We start from the raw sequence: 22,800 nt of genomic DNA, 5'->3' as shown, positions 1-22,800 counted from the left end.
AAGTAAATTTGAAGTCACCCACTATTGTTTGTGGGCCTTACATCACCCCTGCTCTTGCTGACCAAGATTGCTTCTAGTTAAGCAGTGCCTCATTTTTTAAAATTGCCATCCTGGTTATCAAACACCTGCATGGCCTGACCCCTCTCTACCTCTGCAATCTTTGAGAGCTCAAGAGATATTTGTATTTCTCCAATTCTGTCATCTTATCCATCCCTGATTTTCACAGGTCCACTACTGGTGGCTAAGCCTTCAGTTGCTTGGACAATAAGCTCTGGAATTTTCTGGATGTAGGCTTGCTCGCTGAGCTGGAAGGTTTGTTTTCAGACATTTCGTCATCATACTCAGTAACATCATCAGTGAGCCTCTGGTGAAGCACTGATGTTAGTGACATGCTTTCTACTTATGTATTTAGGTTTCCTTGGGTTGGTGATGTCATTTCCTGTTGATCATCAACTAGCATATAAAAACATGACCCACTCTCACTTGTATCCTTAAATACAGATGAAGAAGGCTACCACTTCGACTGGGACAACACATCTATCCTAGGTCAAGCCAAACAGAGACACATATGAGAATTCCTGGAAGCATGGCTTTCCAACCGGAATTCTATCAACAAACACATCAACTTGGACCCCATTTACCACCCTTTGAGAAAAAGAACAGAAAATTACATCACCACAGGAAATTACACCTCCAATCCAAGGAAACCTAAACACATAAATAGAAAGTGGGTGACTAACACCAGTGCTTCACTGGAGGCGCACTGATGATGTTACCAAGTATAGTGGCGAAACGTCTGATAAAGAACCTTCCAGCTCAGTGAGTAAACCTACATCCAGAACCTCAACTTGAGCTACAAATCTTCTCAAAACTCTAGAATTTTCTGTCTAAACCCGTTTTTTGAAACCTCTCATTCTTTATTTTAGATGCTAACTAAAAACAAATTCTAAATAAACTTTTGGCAATCTGCCATAATATCTCCTTACATTGCTTGAAGACAGAATTTTGTTTGAAACACTCCATGAAGTGCCTTGGCTTTAGTTTTATAGAATTATACTCCACTCAATATCCATATAATTTAGCTGGCAGAAATCACACAATCTTTCTTGGGAGCAAGACTGGAAATAGTCATATCTTCAGTTGCCTGAACCCCAAGGTCTGGAATCCCCACTCTAAACCCCTTTCTGTCCTTCTTTAAAATACTTCTTAAAACCAAAGTACTTTGAACAAACAGGTTGATGGAAGATTTGACGGAGGTGTACAAGATTGTGACAGGCTTGCCAGGTAGACACAGAAAGTCTGTTCCCAGTAAGATATGTCACAAGGTCACAGTAAGAAGAATTTGGGCAAAGAAAGCAGCAGGAAGAAGATGTCATGCATCTTATTTTTGTGCAGCAACTGGTAATGACTTAAATTCTACGCCCTTTGAAAGGGGTGAAGTAGAGATAATGAGATGGATTTCACAAGGAAATCTATTTCCCTCACTCAGAGTCATACAGCATGGAATCAAATCCTTCAGTACAAATAGTCCACGCCGACCATGTTCCCAAACTAAACTAGTCCTGCCTACCTGTGCTTGGCTCATATCACTCCAAACATTTCCTATTCATGAACTATTCCAAATGTCTTTTAAATGTTGTAATTGTACCTGCATCCAACACTTTCTCTGGCATTTCATTCCACACACAAACCACTCTGTGTAAAAAAAGTTGCTTCTCATATTTTAAAAATCTTTCTCCTCTCAAAAATATGCTCCCTAGTTTTGATCTTCCCTGCCCTGGGAAAAGGCCCTTGTTATTCAACTTATCTATGCCCCTCATGATTTTATAAACCTCTTTATGATCACCCCTCAAACTCCTACACTCCAGTGAAAGAAGTTCCAGCCTATCTTTATATCTCAAACCCTCCAGTTCCAGAAACATCCTGGTAAATCTTTTCTGAACCCTCTCCAATTCAATAATATCTTTCCTATAGCAGGGCAACAAGAACTGCACACAGTACTCCAGAAGAGGCATCTCCAACATCCTATACAACCTCAACATGAGTCCCAACTCTACACTCAAAGGTCTGAGCAATGAAGGCAAGCATACTAAACACCTTCTTAGCCACCCTGTGTAACTGTGACACAAATTTCAAAGAATTATGTATCTGAAGCCCTAGGTCTCTCTGTTCTACAACACTACCCAGGGACCTATCATTAATTATGTAAATCCTGTCCTTGTTTGTATTACCAAAACACAATACCTCACATTTGTCCAAATCTAACTCCATTTGCCACTCCTCAGCCCAGTGACCCAATTGATCAAGATCTCTTGGCAATCTTAGGTAACCTTCTTCACTGTCCACTATACCACCATTTCTTTCCCTGGAGCGTCGGAGGCTGAGAGGTGACCTTATAGAAGTTTACAAAATTATGACGGGCATGGATAGGATAAATAGACAAAGTCTTTTCCCTGGGATCAGGGAGTCCAAAACGAGACGGCATAGGTTTAGGGTGAGAGGGGAAAGACATAAAAGAGACCTAAGGGGCAACGTTTTCATGCAGAGGGTGGTACGTGTATGGAATGAGTTGCCAGAGGATGTGGTGGAGGCTGGTACAATTGCAACATTTAAGAGGCGTTTGGATGAGTATATGAATAGGAAGGATGTGAAGGGATATGGGCCGGGTGCTGGCAGGTGGGACTAGATTGGGTTGGGATATCTGATCGGCGTGGACAGGTTGGACCGAAGGGTCTGTTTCCATGCTGTACATCTCTATGACTCTATTTGCAAACGTACTAAGCACGCTTTTTATATTTTCATCCAAATCATTTATATAAATTACCAACAAAAGTGGACCCAGTACTGATCCATGTAGAACACTGTTGCTCATAGGCCTCCAGTACGAAAAACAAATCTCCACTTTTTAAAACAAAAGGTGTAAAGAGTAAAAAAAAAACAAAACCGCCCCAGACACTACTCCCATCAAACACTCCCGGAACAGGGACAGAGAGCAAGTCCACACAGCTTTTGTGAAACAGAAAATAAAGCAATCTTGCCTTTGTTAAACTTATTAAAACCCTATTAAGACCCTATTACTCTGGGGAAAACAAAAACCAAATAAACAAGAGAGAAAAAAAGGCTCTGCCTTGACTCTGTCCCCACCAACCTCTTTTGGACAGGGACTACAGGGGGCCAAACTAAAAATAAACTCAAGCACAGAGAAAACAAAAAAAAACTACATAAATATACCTCCTCTGCTTCATCCCCACTTTACACTCCTGGGACAGGGACAACAATGGTTTAAAATCCAGAGGAAGTTTCCCTGCTCATTTCAACTAAAAATAAAACTCCCCTCACACCGATCGCCATCAACTGCAAGTGGGACAGGGACAGTGCAGGGCTAAAAGCTCTGAAAATGTGTTGCTGGAAAAGGGCAGCAGGTCAGTCAGCATCCAAGGAGCAGCAGAATCGACGTTTCGGGCATGAGCCCTTCTTCAGGAGGGCTCCCTTGGCTCTTTCACGGAGTCCAAAATCGGAACAATGGGAAAATGAAACAACCCTCTTCCTGGGACAAAACACAACCCTCCACCACTACCCTCTGCCTCCAAATAAAGCCAATTCACTATACTAATTAGTCTACCATGCAGAACCTTGTCACAGGCTTTAGTAAAGACCAAGTAAATAATGTCAACTGCTCAACCCTCAATCTTTTTAGTTACTTCATTAAAAAACCCAATCAAGTTTGTAAGACACAATTTTCCCCGCACAAAACCGTGCTGACGATCCCTAATCAATTCTTGCCTCTTCAAATGCACATAAATTCTATCTTCCAGAATCACCTCCAACAATTTACCCACTACGAATGTCAGACTCACAGGTCTATAGTTTTCAGGCTCCTCCTCTTTCTTAAACAATAGCACACCATTAGCTACCCTCCCGTTCTCCAGTACTTCACCCGTATTTATTGACGATACAAGTATTTCTACTTGGGGCCCTGCAATTTCCTCCCTAGCTTCCCACAATGTGGGATACACGATCAGGTCATGGAGATTTACCTACCTTTATGTTTTCTAAGGCCTCCAGTACTTCCTCTTCTGTAATGTGAACTGTTTTCAAAACATCAATATTTATTTCCGAGTTCTCTAGCCTCCATTTCTTCTGAACATAAAAACTGACACAAAATATTCATTTAATATCTCTCCCATCTCTTAAGGTTCAACAAAAAGATGACCACATTGTTCTTTAAGGGATTCTACTCTCATTCTGGTTGCTCTTTTGTTCTTAATGTACTTACAGAATATTTTTAGATTATCTTTAACCTTATCTGCCAAGGATTCTCATATCACCTCTTCAACTTCCTGATTTCCTTCTTAAGAATGCCCCTATGCTCTTTATAGTCTTCAAGAGATTCAGTTGATTTCAGTTGCCTATATCTAATGTATGACTATTTTATTCTTGACTAGAAACTCAATATCTTTATTCATCCTTTGATCCCTAATCCTACTAACCTTGCCTTTCAATCTAAAAGGAACATAATGCCTTTGAACTCTCATTATTACACTTTTGAAGGCCTCCCACTTGTCAGTCATCTGTTTACCTGCAAACAGGCCACTCCAATCAACTTTTGGTTCATACCTTAAAATTTGCCTTCCTCCAGTTAAGAACTTTAACTTTTATGAGTGACTAATCTTTAAATTAATAGTATGATGATGACTAGTTCCAAAGGCTACCTACAATACACGGACTGTAGCAGTTCAAAATGGCAGATCACCACCACCTTGTCAAGGACAGCTAGGGTCAGGCAATAAATGCTGGCCCTGTCCGTGATGCCCATGTCCCACGAGTGAAGTGCCCTGTCTTATTTCAGTAACTGGGCAACATTTAAATGCCTGTCTCTAGTTGCCCTTGAGAAGGTGGTGCTGCTCTGCCTTCTTGAATTGCTGCAGTCCATGTGTTGTAGGCAGCCTCCACAACACCCTCTGGGAAGGAGTTCCTCGGTTTTGAGCCAGCAACTGAAAAAGAACGATCGTATATTTCCAAGTCAGAATGATGAGTGGCTAGGAGGGGGTCTTGCATGTAAGTGGTGTTTCCATGTATTGGCTTTCCTTGTCACACTAAATGGAAGTGGTGGGGCATTTGGAGGGTGCTGTCTGTGGATCTTTGGTGAATTTCTGCAAGTACATGTTGTAGATGGCATACACTGCTGTTGAGTGTCAGTGGTGGACCAGCATTTGATTCAAATAAGCTTGTATGTCTACACAGAGAGAGCAGGGGAATTGAACTGTTTGGACAGAGAGCCAGAATGATTCCCAACTCCAAATTCTGGGTATCCTGCCCAATATTTGCACATCTGGTAGAGATGGGATCAAGTCCTGTTGGGTAACACGGAGGTGTGTTAACTGCATGTTTCAAAGTGCAAGTTACTGAAATCCAATTATTTTTCTCAGTGTACAAAAACGATCGTGAGTGTTGTTTTCTTTGCAAGGTTAAAACGAAAATTGGTTCAAATTTCAAATGGGACATTCGTTGGTAACGGCTGCGCCTCGCGCTGCCTGGTCGCGCTCACGGACGGTTGGGACGAAAATGGAGCGAGGAGGGAAGAAACTGTAAAACAAGGCGGTTAAGAAAATCCCCCTTCAATCCCCAAAACGTCCATATCATAGCTTACGTCTCCTTTTATTAAAAATTATTATTTGGTAAAAAAAAATCCGGCGAACACACAAAATATACTCTCCTCGCGGCATCCCAAACGCCATTTGATCTTCATCACCTCCGCCACGTGCCCCAACAGGAAGAGGAGGTAATCTCTCTTTTTCAGTAAACTTATTATTGGATTTATTTTATCTCACTCACCGTGTAAGAAGCGGTAAGGATGATGCTTCCAGTTCGGACATGACAAAAGAGACATCTGTGGCTTCCGTGGTACATGTTGGATACAAATTTTACCATATTTTTCCAATTGTCTTATAACATGAATGTTTTTTTTTAAAAGGAAGAACATAGGAAGGGGTGTACAGTGGGAAAAGGTGATGAGAGTGCGGGCTGTTTGATTTTAATATCTCCGCACTCTTCCCCTCTCTCCTGAGGGAGCCGTTAAACGGCCCAGGATAGAATTTACAACTTCGCCACTTCCTGCTTCTATTTCCCACATCACATGACAACAACAACTTGCGCATTTGAAAACAAAAAGTTTCAGAACTACTTGCATTGGGGGTACAGATAACTTCTCTCTCCATTTTAGAATGTCTCTTAATTCTAATAAGACCAGGAATTTAACGCAGTGATGTACTGGCCAATTTGCACTCTACTATTTACACAGCATTATCTGTCAGGGAGTCTTGTGGGATATAGGTAAATTAATGTTACTTCTGCAAATCTGCAATTATAATTGATTATATAAAAATAAATGAACTCACGCCAGTGTGTAATTGTTTTAGCCAAGAGCTGAGTCAACAAGAATGGAAACGATGTGGAGGAAATATATAATTGTTTTTGTATTAGCTAAAATTGTATGCAAGAAAGAAACAGGACTGCAAGACAATGGTAGAAATACAGGCACCAGATAAAATGCTGTGAAGAGAGGCTGTTAAGTTAGATATGCCTGTATAAATAGTGGGTATAAACATCTGTTTCCCACTTTTACAGAAACACAGGAACGAACCCCAATTAAAAGGGCTTAGTGATAAGATGCTGTGAGGGGCAGCACAGATGGAGGGAGTAGATAATGGTAAGCAAAGGATGGGATGAGGTCAAATGGCCTTGTGAGGTCAGAAATAAGCATTTTGTCACAGACAAGGCCGGATAAGACAAGAGATAAACAGGAGTAATGGGTACCGGTCTTAGGGAAGTGGAGGATGTAAACAGGGGGGGAAACAATGAAATAAGAAAAAATATGTAGGAACCAAATTATATAAATATCGAGTATTTGTTGAATTCAGTGTGTTTTGTCCCTGCCTTGTGGACATCACACCCACTTGCAAGTGTAAAATAAATGATACTACTGATTCAGATCTTGTCTCGGACTGAAATTATTGAAGTGAGTGAGCTTTGTTTCTCACAATTGGGGGCTGTCCGGGATGTTCTTCCATCGCCGGGGGGGGAGTGGCTGGCCCTGGACATTGGGAAGACACGTCCCGTTCCCCATTGAGGAGCGGTCTCGTGTCCCGGTTTGGTGCGCTCCCTTGGGCAACTGGTACGAATCCCACAAGAGAGACATCTGAATCAGACAGTGAGAGGAGGTCGATAGAAAATACGGCGAAAAGGGGCCAGGCAACTCTGTGCACAGACCAAGGTAAGAAAATTGATTTTTAAGTATTACCTTGGTGGCTGGGATTGAGTTTTAGTAGTTAATAAGGAACTAACGAAGGAACTCAATATGGGTTGTGCCATGGGTAAGGAAAAAGCCTCCGGGAAAACAAAAGAAGGAAAAGGCAATGGAAATGGAGGCGGGGTCCCTTACAACATACCTCCAGAAAGTCCTTTGGGCAGGATGTTATGGACTTGGCAAAATAATACTTGTACAAGGGAAAAAGATGATTAAATATTGTTGCTTCGTATGGACTAAGAAATCCATTCTTCGTCCCGCCGTCTTCTGGCCAAAGTACAGGTCGGACGAAGACTGGGTTTGTAAATATCTGAATTTATTTGTCAATGAGTGAGAGAGAGAGAACGAAAAGATCTGTACAGCTGGTAGAAAGTTTAACCCTTTGTGATTTGGTTTGAATGCACATTTGTTTGTTGGTGATTGAATGTTTGCGTTTTATTCCCTGGAGCTTGAGTTCCAGGACTGTTTTGAATCTGATTTTTATTATGGAAACTTAACATGATTTCTTTTAAGGTTAAGAATTCTATCGAGATTATGAAAAAAAATGGTGATAACTCCTGTTCTTTTTACAGATGATGACTGCCTTACTATCAATTTCTAACTAATCTCTTTTATCTTTACATGAAAGTGATTTATGGAGGACAGTTGAAGTTTCAGTTCAACATTAGATTGTAGTAAAAATGAAACTCCTATGGTTAATATCTGTGATCTTGGATTCGGCCATTGTTCATGCATTAGAAGTTTTTTTTAAACTTGAATAGACAAATTCTTTTAAGGCAGCTCTGATTATTTCACAACCTATGGTCAGGACTACTTAAGAAAGCTAATTTTGGATTTAAATTAAGGGACTAAAACTGGGTAATTACAGTGAATTTCAAAATTGAGAACTGTATGCATTTTACATTTTAAATATTAAATACTGAATAAATGAACGTAAATATATAAATATATTTACAAGTTTGGAACAGGCTTTAAAGTTAGTCAAGCATGAATTGATGAATTGGTGTTTGAAGTTATGGGGAGCTAGAAATATTGCAATATTTCTTTAAGAAAGAAAAAGGGGAAGAATGTAATGACTTATCCCCTTCGGGAGGTACCAATAGGGGACAAAGAGATTGAGTTTATGAGTGCCCCCCTCACCAGTGGGGAGGTCAGAACATTTAAAAAGGAAATGAAGGTCCTGGTTGAGGATCCGGTAGGGTTGTTTGAACAAATTGATCAATTTTTGGGGCCCAGTCTGTATACGTGGGCTGAGTTAATGTCTACTTTGAATATACTATTTACTGGGGAGGAAAGGGGACTTATACGGGGAGCAGCCATTAAAATATGGGACAGGGAACACCCGATTAGAGATGGGGATGCTGGACAGGGAGAGACGAAGTTTCCCCTCAGAGATCCCAGTGGGAAAATCAAAACCCGGAGCATAGAGAAGAAATGAGGGAATTGAAACACCTGATTCTAAAAGGAATAAGAGAGGCAGTTCCGAAGTCGCAGTATCTGACTAAAGCCTTTGAAGTTAGACAGGAGAAAGATGAGACTCCTTCAGCTTTCTTGCAAAGATTAAGAGACTCAGTGTGGAAATATTCTGGAATGAACCCTGAGGACCCAGTGGCACAGGGTCTTTTGAAAGTACATTTTGTGACAAAGGCATGGCCAGACATACAGAGAAAGATACAGAAGATAGAAGGGTGGAGTGAAAAACCATTAGATGAATTGTTAAGAGAGGCACAGAAAGTGTTTGTAAAGAGAGAGGATGAGAGACAAAAACAGAAGGTGAAAATGATGGTAGCTACGGTTGATGAGGTAGTTAAGGAAAAGAATGGAACCAATGTTGAGCAACCGGAGCAGCGGGTGGCAGCATGTAGGACAGAGAGGAAAGGGGAGAGGGAGAGTACAAGGGTTTGATAGAGGGTTTGAGCGACAGGGGCAGAGATGGAGGTCTCCACAGGAAGGATGCTATTATTGTGGAAAGATAGGGCATTTTAGGTGGGAGTGTCCTGATCTACAAAGGGAAGAAAGAGCAATTCCGCTTATGAATTTTGATGAAGAATAGGGGTGTCAGGGGTTCCTGCCCTCGAGGACCCACCAGGAACCCTTGATAAACTTGAAGGTGGGACTCTATAGGGAAGAGGTAGTCTTCCTAGTCGATACGGGGGCAGCACGGTCATCGCTGAATTTTAAACCAAAGAAAGTAGAAATGTCGACACGGTCAATTACTGTTTCTGGGGTGAAAGTGGAGGGATTTACTGTTCCAGTATTTGAACCTATGATGATAGAAGGTCCTAAGGATAGGTTCACAGGGGAATTGGTTGTATATCCCTGATATAGGAAGTAACTTACTAGGGAGAGACTTAATTATCCTCTTCGGACTGGAGATTGGAATTCAGGAAAAAGAATTAGTTGTACAAATGACAATGTTGACAGAGGATATGGAGAGAGAGAGATAGACCCTATTGTATGGGCTAGGGAAGGGAATCGTGGACGACTACAGATCCCTCCCCTTGAAGTAAATTTAAAAAGGAAAGGGGACATTGTCTGTGAGCGACAATATCCCATTTCCATAGAAGGTACACGAGGACTGCAGCCAGTAATTGAGGGACTGATTAGAGATTAAGTAAGATCCCCCATGACCACAAATGGTTTAGTGTGTTAGATTTAAAGGATGCCTTTTGGGCTTGTCCCTTGGCGGAGGAAAGATTTAGGACTATCCCCCTATGAAATCTTATTTGGATTACCTTATCTGGGAACGAATGGAGAATTGCCAATTCCCGAAACTAAAGATTTGTTTTTAAAGAAGTATATACTGGGCTTGTCCTCCTCTCTGTCTTTCCTCAGGAAACAGGGTTTATTGTCACAGACTCCACCCCTTGAATTCACCGTTCATCCCATCCAGTCGGGAGATTGGGTCTTAGTAAAATCATGGACAGAGACTAAATTGCAGCCGGACTGGGAAGGGCCGTACCAGGCTCTTTTAACTACCGAAACGGCAATAAGGACGGTGGAGAAAGGCTGGACTTACTACACTCGGATCAAAGGACCAGTGGAATCTCCAGTTGAGGAAGAGTCTGGACAGCCGAATCAACGCAAAACCCGCTGAAACTCAGACTAAAGAGACTTTGAGGAACTGATTATACAGTGGCGACGCGAGCGCGGGGATTATTTCTGTAGGATTGTATATTAAGTCGTTTTGTGCTTCAGCATGATGTTTAGAATACTGGGAATGCTTAGAGTTATGATGCTAGCCCTCTTAGTATTGGGATTTTGTCAAATGTATTATTAATGGTTTTCATATGTATTATTAATGGTTCCTGAGTCTGATAATCCACAAGTAATAGACGCTGATGCATCTCTGATGTTCCCTCCCTTGGAGAAGAAAGATGTACAAGTCCCCACCACATTTTCCGCCGCAGTTGGAAATCACACGTCGTGTGTGCGTAGATGAGATACAAGTCGGTCTAGAGATTTGGGGGAGCTGAAATTATGTCCAGAGATTAAAAATGTTACCGAAACGGAGAAAGGAGGGAACTACTCAGCACTAAAGGTTCCCCAAGCGGATCTGTGGTGGTACTGTGGAGGCAAAATATTGAGACCCACCCTACCTCCGGATTGGAGAGGGATATGTACAATTGTACAATTGGCAATTCCATTTACCCTGGCATTTGAGAAGGAAAAGATAGTAGGGAAAAAGGGAAGGGGTAAGAGATCACTGTTAGACACTTCTTTCGATGACAGGATTTGTCTCGATTCGGTAGGAGTCCCTGGGGGGGTACCTGATGAATTCAAGGCTCGTAACCAGATTGCAACAGGCTTTGAGTCAGCTGTCTCTTGGTGGGTAACAATTAATAAAAATGTAGATTGGATAAATTACATTTTCTATAATCAGCAGCGATTTATAAATTTTACAAGAGATGCGGTTAAAAGAATATTAGACCAGCTTGATGCGACAAGTAAGATGGCTTGGAGAACAGAATGGCCCTTGATATGATTTTAGCAAAAAAAAGGTGTGTGTGTGTGATGTTAGGAGGAAGCTGTTGTACCTTTATTCCTAATAACATTGCACCTGATGGTTCAATTACTCGGGCCTTAAGGGGATTGACTACATTAGCAGAGGAACTGGCTGAGAATTCAGGCGTAGACACATTTCTCACGAGATGGCTTGAATCCTGGTTTGGAAGGTAGAAGGGGGTGGTAGTTTCCATCCTTACTTCCCTGATAGTAGTAGTCGGGGTATTGGTGGCCATTGGCTGTTGTATCATACCATGTATATGAGGGCTCACCCAAAGACTGCTTGAGACAGCCTTAATGAAACAGATGCCCCTAAAAGGAAATCAGGCAGAAGAACTTTATTAACTAAATAATGAGGGGATGAGTGAGACCAAGATGGATGAAATCTCCGGAATGATGCTTGCGAATTTCGGGGGTGATGCTTAAAAGAAAAATGCAGAAGATAACAAATGGTAAATAAAGAAAAAGGGGGAAATCTTGTGATATAGGTAAAGTAGGATAAGACAAGAGATAAACAGGAGTAATGGGTACCGGTCTTAGGGAAGTGGAGGATGTAAACAGGGGGGGAAACAATGAAATAAGAAAAAATATGTAGGAACCAAATTATATAAATATCGAGTATTTGTTGAATTCAGTGTGTTTTGTCCCTGCCTTGTGGACATCACACCCACTTGCAAGTGTAAAATAAATGACACTACTGATTCAGATCTTGTCTCGGACTGAAATTATTGAAGTGAGTGAGCTTTGTTTCTCACACTTGTCCACTCATATTGCTGGTCTACCATCCAACCTATTTGCCTTTTTTTAAGTCAAGCCAAACTAGTGATTCAGGCTTCAGTTCTGAATGGTATTTAAGGAAGATTAATCTCCATTTGGGGTCATGCAAACAGTGGCTTGAAACAAAAAAAAGAGCAATGTCTGTTTTTGTTTCATATTTTCGGCATCTGTTCCTTGTTCTATTTTAGGGTCTAACTCACTGCATCACTGCTTCCAGATTTGCCCATTTTGAATAAGTTCTGCTCCTCTCTCCAATGGAATTTCCATTCTAACCTTTCTTCTTGTTCGCCATCATTACTTTTCTTGCTCCTGGTGTTTGACGAGGTGTTTGCCAACACTGGTTTCCCCAAGAGACATCTCATTCCTCAGTGACTGCCTCTGGTTCGGACTCACCTCCCGTGGATTCCAACTGAAGTTTCATTGTTTGTGCTTCAAATCCTCTTAGAATCACAGAATCTTTGAGATATGCAATGCTTTTCAGAGAGCTATTCTTCCTGCATCCTGAACACTACACTCAGTGCCATGCACCGCCATAGCCACACCCTCTCTCCATCAACACCACCTCACGATAGCTCAGATTGCTGCCAGATCTGTTGACTTCCTCCAGCAATTTCTGTTTTTGTTTCAGATTTCCAGCACATGTAGCTCCTTGTTTTAGTTTAATATGTTGCCTGGTCCTTACTCGCCAAAGATCCACTTAAATTCGAAAGCTTCACTAAATTAGCAAGAGGGGAACCTTGTCACTTGGCCAAACATGTAAAGCAGTTTATTTAAGAACTGTAGACAAAGATTTATGCAGTGGACAGTTACAAGACTTGCTCCCACGGTTCGGATTCATAAATATATGGAGAAGAGTAACACATTTTTAACTTAAGCAATTGTAATATAGATTAGTACTGTTTTAATATATATCTTTTTGCTTCCCCACCAAATGAGTTAACTCGTCTTGTAGACAGATAGTGTATGCTGTAGTGTTATGACACTGGATAAACCCTACTATTAATTTGAACCAGACCCACAGAAAAGCTCACTTCGCCTCATAATCTGTTAAAAGTATGAGTGACTAAGAACTACAAAAATACCTCTATGTAAAGAAAAGATTTAACCATTTATTCTTTAACACAAAGAAACACAATTACACTAAACACCAACGATCTACACTGTAATCCTCCTTTGTCTGATAAATTTCTCTACCTCCCACTCTACAATAATATACCGATCTGATAAAACCCCCAATTAAGTTTAACAAAAAATTCAAATTTCAAAACCAGCCAGTTGTCGCTTTTCTCTTGATGTCTTTATCTGTACTTTCCTGGGTCTTTTCTTCAGTCTTCTGCTTCACAAATTTCATATGAAAAGGTAGCTTGCAGAGGTCTGCAGACTGTATTTTCGTTGGTGCTCTTTGTCTGTCTGGCTAACTGTTCAAAATATCTGATTTTACATACCCCAAACATTGGATTGTCTCATTGGTTTGATGTCATCCAAACCAATGAAATTCAAATTCGATTGGATTTTGGTATCTTGGGGCATGATTTAAACTGATTGGCCAAATTCAAATTTGTTGTGTAATATAGCAACGCAGCTTCAGCTATTTGTTTCACAACCAAATGTTACTTTAAAAATTTTTCAGCACAGTCTGTGCCTCTTGAGGTCCCTGCCTGCTTCCACTCTCTCTTAAAGGTACAGGACACACCTACAACTTCATAACACCTCCCCCCAAGAAAAAAGTGAACCATCATAATGATTAATTATTTTTCTCTATTCCTTACATTACCATATGTATGATTTTAACCTAAGTTCATATTAACTTCTTCCCATATATAAGTAACATTGAATATATACCAATCTCATCTATACTTTATCAGTTAAATCCACGATAACGCATCTGTTATTACATTCTTACAACCCGCAACATGTACGATTTGTAAGTTAAAAGTCTGTAACATAAGACTCCAATGAAATAATCTCATATTCTTGTCTTTAAAACATTCCAAGAATGTAAGAGGATTGTGATTCCTCTACACAATAATCTCTGACACATTGTTAATGACATAAACGTTAAAATGGTGTAAGCCAGTATTAATCAAAATAGTTCTTTTTCGATTGTAGAGTATTTTCTCTGGTGGGTGTAGAGTTTCTTTGAAAAGTAACCAACTGGCAGTTCAATTCCATCACCATCTTCTTGTAGCAATGCAGCTCCAACTCCTATGTTACAAGCATCGATGGCAACTTTGAAAGATTTCAAAAAGTTTGTTGTAGCCAAAACTGATGTGGTGATTAATATTGCTTTTAAATTGTCAATTGCCCCCGGCACTGTTCTGTCCACTGAAATTTTGTGTTCTTTTTTAGCAAATCCATTAACGGTGCCACTACATTGCTGAAGTTTGGAACAAATGTCTGATAGAATCCGCTTTGACCCAAAAACTGAAGCACCTCTTTCTTCAAGGTTGTCATGGAAATTCCTCGATGGCCTTTGTCTTTGCATTCCTTGGGGTCAACCTTCCATGACCAATGTTATGTCCCAAGAACATCACCTCTGCTTTTGTGGATTCAGTTTTGTTTAGGTTTATTACCAGGTTTGCTTCTCTTAATCGTTCAAAGAGCTCTGCCAACTGTACCATGTGATCTTCCCAGGACTCATTAAAGATCACTACATCGTCCAAATAGACTGCACAGTTTGTTAACCCAGCCACAACTCTGTTCATGAGTCTTTGGAATGTAGCAGGTGCGTTCTTCATTCCAAAGGGCATCACTTTGAATTGATATAGCCCACTGGGATTACAAACGCAGAAATCTCTTTCGCCTTCTCTGGCAAAGGTACCTGCCAATAACCACGCACTAAGTCCAACTTTGTGATGTAACTGGCTTGTCCAACTTTCTCGATATGGTCCTCCAATCTTGGTATTGGGTATAAGTCCAATTTTGTTATGGCGTTGACCTTCCGATAATCTACACAAATTCATTGAGTCCGGTCAGGTTTGGGAACTAAGATGATTGGCGAACTCTACTCACTGTGACTCGGTTTGATGATATCTTTGTTTCGCATGGCCTCCAATTCCTTCTGGACCTGTCTGGCTTTGAAAGGATTAAGCCAATAGGGGTGTTGCTTTATTGGAACAGTATTCCCTACATCTACTTCATGCACAATAGCATTTGTCCTCCCCATTTTATTCCTATATATGTCTTCATAATGCTTAAACAAACCTTTCAACTGTGTTCTTTGCTCCTGAGACAGATAGTTTACTAACCTATCCCACTCCTCAAGGACTTCTTCATTGTTTAAAATATTTTGATGCACATCAAATTACACAACATCTAGATTTGATTCCTCATCTGTGGGGCAGTAACTAACACCTGTTTCTCCAGTGCATTCTCTCTATGATAATAAGGTTTCAACATATTCACATGACATATTTGATACAGTTTTTTCTTATCTGGCATCTTTACCAGATAGTTCACCTGACTCAACTTTTTCTCAATTTGATAGGGACCACTAAACTTGGCTTTGAGGGGATCTCCTATCACTGATAACAATACTAACACATCATCCCCTTGGTAAAACATCTGAGCCTCAGAATTTTTATCTGCCACCTGCTTTATTCCATGCTGTGCCCCCTTTAGGTGCTGTTTAGCTAACTCACCTACTTGATTCAAATCTCTCCCTCACCTCAGATACGTAATTCAAGTGTGAGACCTCCGACTTTGGTCCTGTCAATTTCTCTTTAATTAATTTCAAAGGGCATCTCATTTCATGTCCGAATATTAACTCAAACAAGTAAACTGAGTAGATTTGTTTGGGGCATCTCTAATTGTAAACAATACCAATGGGATACCTTGATCCCAATCGTTCGGGTAATCCTGACATTGTGCACTCACCATGGTTTACAGGGTCTGATGACACCTTTCTAAAGCTCCCTGGGATTCAGGATGATATGCACTTGATTTAAAGTGCTGTCCATTAAGCTATCCATTACTTCCTTAAACAGCCTCCTAACTCCTCTACCACCCTTTTTACCTTAATGCTCCGTAATGGAATTGCCTTTGGAAATTTGGTAGACGCATCCATTATGGATAACAAGTACTGGTTCCCACTTGTTGTTGTTGGGCGGGGACCTACACAATCAATTATAACTCACTTGAAAGGGTCTTTGAATGTAGGAATTGGCAACAAAGGTGCTGCTTTTTTTACAACCTGTTTCTTACCTACCATTTGGTATGTATGACACGTATGGCAAAAGATAACCACATCCTTGTGCTTTCCAGGCCAATAAAAATATCTTTGTACCTTAGCCTGAGCCTTCCGTACCCCTAGGTGACCGCCTATAGGTGGTTCATGTGCTACCCGTAATACTTCCTGTATGTATGCTACTGGCAACACAATTTGGTGCACTTCGGCCTATTTCTCCTCTGCACTAAGCTGCCGTGGTCTCCATTTTCTTCTTAGGATTCTATCTTTCAGATAATAACCCTCAGGAATATTCTCTGCCTCCTTTTTAGAATACGCATCGACATATATATCTTTTAGTGTTTTGTCTTTCTGTTGTAAGTCCATTAGCCTTTCTGGACTAAACACTTCTGCCTGTTCAGGTTTTTCCTGCACCATTACGTCAAACAGGATGTCCACTAACTGAATCTCAACTCCTTCACCTTCCTCTTAATTTTTGCTTCATGCAGTGACTTACGATAGTGGGATCTTGTTACGACATAGACTGGGAAAATACCAGGGTACTTATCTTTTAACTCTCAGTTTCCTGGTCTTTCTTGGGCTTCTCCATAATAAGGGGTGTCACTCCCACCTTGGACCCTGCTAAATCGTTCCCAAAAACAAACTGGATTCCTGGAACTGACATTCTGTCAATCACTCCCACAGTTAATTCCCCAGTCTTGAGTTGGCACTCCAACCTGATCTTACATAGATGAACCCTAAACTTTTGACAATCTATCCCACAAATTACCATACTCTCGGAATCAGAAAGAGTGTAAATTCGTTCATCTCTTCCTATTAGAGACTGTTTATATCCTGTATCTCTCAAAATTATAACTTCTTTCCCTTCTCCTGCTGTTTTTCCTCAGTAAACTTTACCCACAGAGGTGAATTCTTTATAGAGATCAGGCACTAACTCCATACTCAGCCCCTGCCTAGGCTGTGCACTTTGCTGCAGTTCCTCGATTTTTGTTGAAATTTCCTTAATTACTTCACTAATGCCACTGGCTTAGCTTCTTTTACCACATCTTTTTCCACAGTGCCTTTCATTAATGACCAGCCCTGTGACTTTAAGAGTCCCACTTTACCACAGTGGAAACACCTGAGGCCTTTCACCTCCTTTCCACACTCTTGGGCTTCTTTTATAACTTGTGGTAAACAGTTACCAGTGTTCTCTACTCTTTGTTTCGCAGGATGTCATCTTGGATCTCATCTTTTCCCAACTTCTATTCCTCACAGGATGAAATTCTTGCCCGAAGCTTGTCATAACCACCAGCATGTATTCATCTGCTTTCTCTGCTGTTCTTCTCACTTGGTGAACTTTCTGTTCATCCACATGAATTCTTTTCATCTCTGGAAGTGAGTTTTTAAACTCTTGCAGCAGAATAATCTCTCTTTGAGTCTCATAGGTCTTACTGATTTTTAAGTCAAGAATGTGAAGCTGGAAAAGCACAGCATGTCAGGCAGCATCCGAGGAGCAGAAGAATTGATGTTTCAGGCATAAACCCTTCATCAGGAATGACTGATGAAGGGCTTATGCCCGAAATGTCGATTCTCCTGCTCCTCGGATGCTGCCTGACCTGTTGTGCATTTCTAGCACCACACTCTCAACTCTGATCTCTAGCATCTGCAGTCCTCACTTTCTACTTATCTATTTTTAAGGTCCACACCCATCTATCAAAATGATTATGTTTAATTCTTTCGAACTGAACACAAGTCTGGTTCCTTCTTTATGTTTCTGAACCACTGTCTATATGCTTTTGGTGCCAACTCATAAGCATTTAAAATAGCCTATTTGACCTCTTCATTATCTCTTGTCCTCTTATCTGACAGCGCTGCAAATACCTCACTAGCTCTGCCTACCAGTTTAGTCTGAACTAGCATTATCCACAAGTCCTCAGACACTCCATCTGCCTAACCAATTTTTCAAATGAAATAAAGAAGGCTTCAATATCTTTCTCATCAAAATGTGGCAGAGGTTTGACATATTTGTATATATCACTACCTTCTTTTTTGACCTCCATCCTGTTAACTTGACGTTGCTGATTAAGTCGCAACTTCTCAAGTTCAAATTCTCTGTCTTTTTCTGTCTCCCTTTCTCTCTCTCTCTTTGCTCATTTAAGAGCCTTCTCTCTTTTTCCTCTGTCTCTCTTTGTTTATCTTCTACCTCCATTTTCTTCAATTGTAATTTATGTTTTTCTAACTCTACTGCACTTTTCTGTTTCTCTGACACACCTAAGTGTCTGTGTAATTCCCTTACAATTTCAGCTTTACTTTTGTTCTTGATTAAACCCAATCCTAACCTTTTTGCTAATTCTAAGAGAATGATCTTTTCTTTCTAAACTTTCTTGGCAAATTTGGGAATCATCTTCAAACCCCATAACCTCTTTAGCAGTTTTAAGAGCCATTTCTCTCACTTTTAATTTAACCGACCACAAGTAACCGAAATTAAACAAATTGTCTCGTCTATATTTTACTTAAAGATCTAGGACACTAACCGGCAAGTGTTTAAATCTATTGGGCTTTTGTCATGCCCCCAAATCTATTCAAATCTGTCCAAATCTCAGACTGGATCTGTCTAAACCTGTTCAAATCACAGACGTGAGCCCCCATAATGTTATGACATGGGGTAAACTCTTCCGCTAATTTGAACCAGACCCACAGAAAAGCTCACCTCGCTTCACAATCTGTTAAAGTATGAGTGACCAAAAACTACAAAAATCCCTCCGTGTAAAGATTTAACAATTTATTCTTTAACTCCAAGAAACACAATAACGTTAGACATCAACTATCTATACTGTAATCCTCCTTTGTCTGATCAATTTATCTCCCTCCCATTCTACAACAATATACGGATCTGATAAAACCCCCAATTAAGTTTAACAAAAAATTCAAATTTCAAAACCAGCCAGTTGTCACTTTTCCCTTGATATCTTCATCTATACTTTCCTGGGTCTTTTCTTCAGTCTTCTGCTTCACAAATTTCATATGAAAAGGTATGAAAAGGCTGGGTGGCAGGGTGAAATATGAGGAGGATGTTAGGAGAATACAGGGTGACCTGGACAGGCTAGGTGAGTGGACGGATGCATGGCAGATGCAGTTTAATGTGGATAAATGTGTAGTTATCCACTTTGGTGGCAAGAACAGGAAGGCAGATTACTACCTAAATGGAGTCAAGTTAGGTAAAGGGGCAGTACAACGAGATCTAGGTGTTCTTGTACATCAGTCAATGAAAGCAAGCATGCAGGTACAGCAGGCTGTGAAGAAAGCTAATGGCATGCTAGCCTTCATAACAATAGGAATTGAGTATAGAAGCAAAGAGGTCTTTCTGCAGCTGTACAGGGCCCTGGTGAGACTGCACCTGGAATATTGTACGCTGTTTTGGTCTCCAAATTTGAGGAAAAACATTCTGGCTATTGAGGGAGTGCAGTGTAGGCTCATGAGGTCAATTCCCGGAATGGCGGGACTATCTTACGCTGAAAGATTGGACGACTGAGCTTGTATACGCTTGAGTTTAGAAGGTTGAGAGGGGATCTGATTGAGACGTATAAGATTATTAAAGGATTGGACACTCTGGAGGCAGGAAGCATGTTTCTGCTGATGGGTGAGTCCTGAACCAGAGGACACAGTTTAAAAATAAGGGTTAGGCCACTTAGAACAGAGTTGAGGAGAAACTTCTTTACCCAGAGAGTGGTGGGTGTATGGAATGCTCTGCCCCAGAAGGCTGTGGAGGCCAAGTCTCTGGATACTTTCAAGAAAGAGTTGATTAGAGCTCTTAAGGATTGTGGAATCAAGGGTTATGGAGGTAAGGCAGGAACAGGATACTGATTGAGGATGATCAGCCATGATCATAATGAATGGTGGTGCCGGCTCGAAGGGCAGAATGGCCTACTCCTGCACCTATTGTCTATTGTACTGAGAGAGGCTCTGCAGGCCGTATTTTTGTTGGTGCTCTTTGCCTGTCCAGCTAACTGTTCAAAATACCTGATTTTGTATACCCCAAAACATTGGACTGTCTCATTGGTTTGGTGTCATCCAAAACAGTAAAATTCAAATTCGATTGGATTTTGGTTTCTTGGGACATAATTTAAACTGATTGGCTGAATTCGAATTTGTTATGTAACATAGCAACACAGCTTCAGCTATTTGTTTCACAATCAAATGTTACATTTTAAAATTTTTCAGCACACTCTCGCTTAAAGATACAGTACACACTGACACCTTCATAACAGTAGTAACAATTAATTTGATGGGCATTGGTTGGTTTCAATGGTTTTTAGAGAACATTGTTCTTTGCAGTTCAGAATAGGGATAACTGTGGACTTTTATTTGCAAAGTCTAAGAAACTGTAAATTAAATGAACAACCACTTTATTTTTTTTGTCTGCTGGTGTTGGTTGTGGGAAAATGTTCATTTATCTCCTTGTCTTTGTGAATGTTTGTGTCCATTTGTTTAACATTTCAATTCATCCACTGTGACTTTTATCTAATTGATTAATGTTTATCACTTTTTAAAAATATCAAAAGAAGTGCAGATGCTGGAAATCAGAAACAAAACACAGAAATTGCTGAAAAATCTCAGCAGGTCTGGCAGCATTTCTTGTGAGAAATCAGAGTTAATGTTTCGGGTCCAGTGACCCTTCTTCAGAACTTCTCACCCTTTGTTGGACAGGTTTAAAGGCAGAGAATGATGATGTCCCAAGAGAGTGATTCATTATCAAAGTGCATCTATTGTTTCAAATTAACCAACCACTGTTTTCAATTCTGATATTTCAACTTGGACACAGTAAGTATGCTACTGCAGCAATTTTATGCAGACAATTCCAAACACAGCTCTTTCAAAATGGTAGATGGCTGCTACTAGTACTAGTTTGATACAGAAATATTTCCTCTAACTCAAATTCATTGCCGGGGGATCCTTGATAATACAGTAGATAGTTACCATAATATTGAAATACAAGGCGAAATACATTATCACCACTCCACCCAATAGTGCTAAGGTCCATTCTCTAACCATGATAGTTCCTTGTGGGTTTGAGGTAAACCACAGTAGTCCCTATGACCCTTTTCTTTGCAGTTAGCTTTTTTTCCTGGCTAGTGTGCAGGCATCCCTAAATCTACTTTTACTTTCATTATTGACTGACTTTTATTCTCATCTTTGTTTTGATCTGATGCATATTCTGGCTTTTGTGGGTTTTTTGAGCAACTATCTTCTCATATATTTTCTCCTGTTCACAAAGCTAGGTGTTGTATTTTGATTTTGTTTTAACACGTTCTCAATCATGATCCATACATTGTTTTTCACATAGCATATTGAAGCAAGATCACTGTGCAGCTGTTTGTGTGCAGATATGAACACTTGGTTGGGAACCCTCAGAAATAGCTAAATTTGTTTATTTGCTCAATCAGAATAGGAAGAAAATATAAATAAACATAAAATGAATATGAAGTGTGAGTAGCATTTGAAGCCAAAATAGAAGTTAAACTCAAAATATTATTTGGTAAACAACTGTTTCGCACACTTGTATGACATTGCTCTGCTTGCAAGGTTTGTGCAGGTTTGTAGCTCAGGTTGAGATTTAGGGTGTAGGTTTGCTCACTGAGCTGTAGGTTTGATATCCAGACGTCTCATTACCTGGCTATGTAACATCATCAGTGGCGACCTCCAAGTGAAGCGAAGCTGTTGTCTCCTGCTTTCTATTCATATCTTTCTCCTGGATGGGGTTCCTGGGGGTTGTGGTGATGTCACTTCCTGTTCGTTTTCTGAGGGGTTGATAGATGGCATCTAGATCTATATGTTTGTTTATGGCGTTGTGGTTGGAGTGCCAGGCTCTAGGAATTCTCTGGCATGTCTTTGCTTAACCTGTCCCAGGATAGATGTGTTGTCCCAGTCGAAATGGTGGTTTTTTTCATCTGTGTGTAGGGCTACGAAGGAGAGAAGGTCGTGTCTTTTTGTGGCTAGCTGGTGTTCGTGTATCCTGGTGGCTAACTTTCTTCCTGTTTGTCCAATGTAGTGTTTGTGGCAGTCCTTGTGGAAAACAAAGCAATGATCTCATTCGACGTAACAGCACTGTTCACCTCCATCAACATCGACTTGGCAAAGGAAACACTCGGCACACTTTTAGAAGAGATCCTCACACACACACACCAACCACCATCAATCACATTATGAATGAAAACATCATGAAGATAGTGGACCTGTGCCTCACCACCCACTTCACTTTCAATAACATAGTCTACAAACAAACCAAGGGCACACCCATGGGATCTCCGCTGTCAGGATTCATAGCAGAAGCAGTAATGCAAAGACTAGAACAAACAGCTCTACCAACCATCAAACCGAAAATCTGGGTCCGCTATGTAGATGACACCTTTGTCATCACAAAATGAAACAAGATAGAAGAGACATTTAACATCATCAACAACACCCTCACAGGCATAAAGTTCACCAAGGAGGAAGAAACCGACAACAAACTCGCATTCCTGGACGTGACAGTAGAAAGAAAGGA

At 40.5% G+C, this 22,800-nt stretch overlaps 1 protein-coding gene across 2 annotated transcripts in view; it reads right to left on the bottom strand.

The window, feature by feature from the left end:
• Positions 1-6,108, bottom strand: part of LOC122563411 (lysosomal-associated transmembrane protein 4A-like) — a 36,019-nt gene extending 29,911 nt beyond the window's left edge. For both annotated transcript variants that reach the window (XM_043717150.1, XM_043717151.1), the window contains exon 1: positions 5,836-6,108. In XM_043717150.1, coding sequence (XP_043573085.1) covers positions 5,836-5,931 — 96 coding nt within the window. In that variant the 5' untranslated portion in view covers positions 5,932-6,108. The remainder of the gene's footprint in view (positions 1-5,835) is intronic.
• Between the last annotated feature and the right edge of the window lie 16,692 nt (positions 6,109-22,800).

This window comes from Chiloscyllium plagiosum, chromosome 27 (genome assembly GCF_004010195.1).
Source record: "Chiloscyllium plagiosum isolate BGI_BamShark_2017 chromosome 27, ASM401019v2, whole genome shotgun sequence".
Taxonomy (NCBI): Eukaryota; Metazoa; Chordata; class Chondrichthyes; order Orectolobiformes; family Hemiscylliidae; genus Chiloscyllium; species Chiloscyllium plagiosum.
This window is presented reverse-complemented; position numbering and strand designations above follow the sequence as displayed.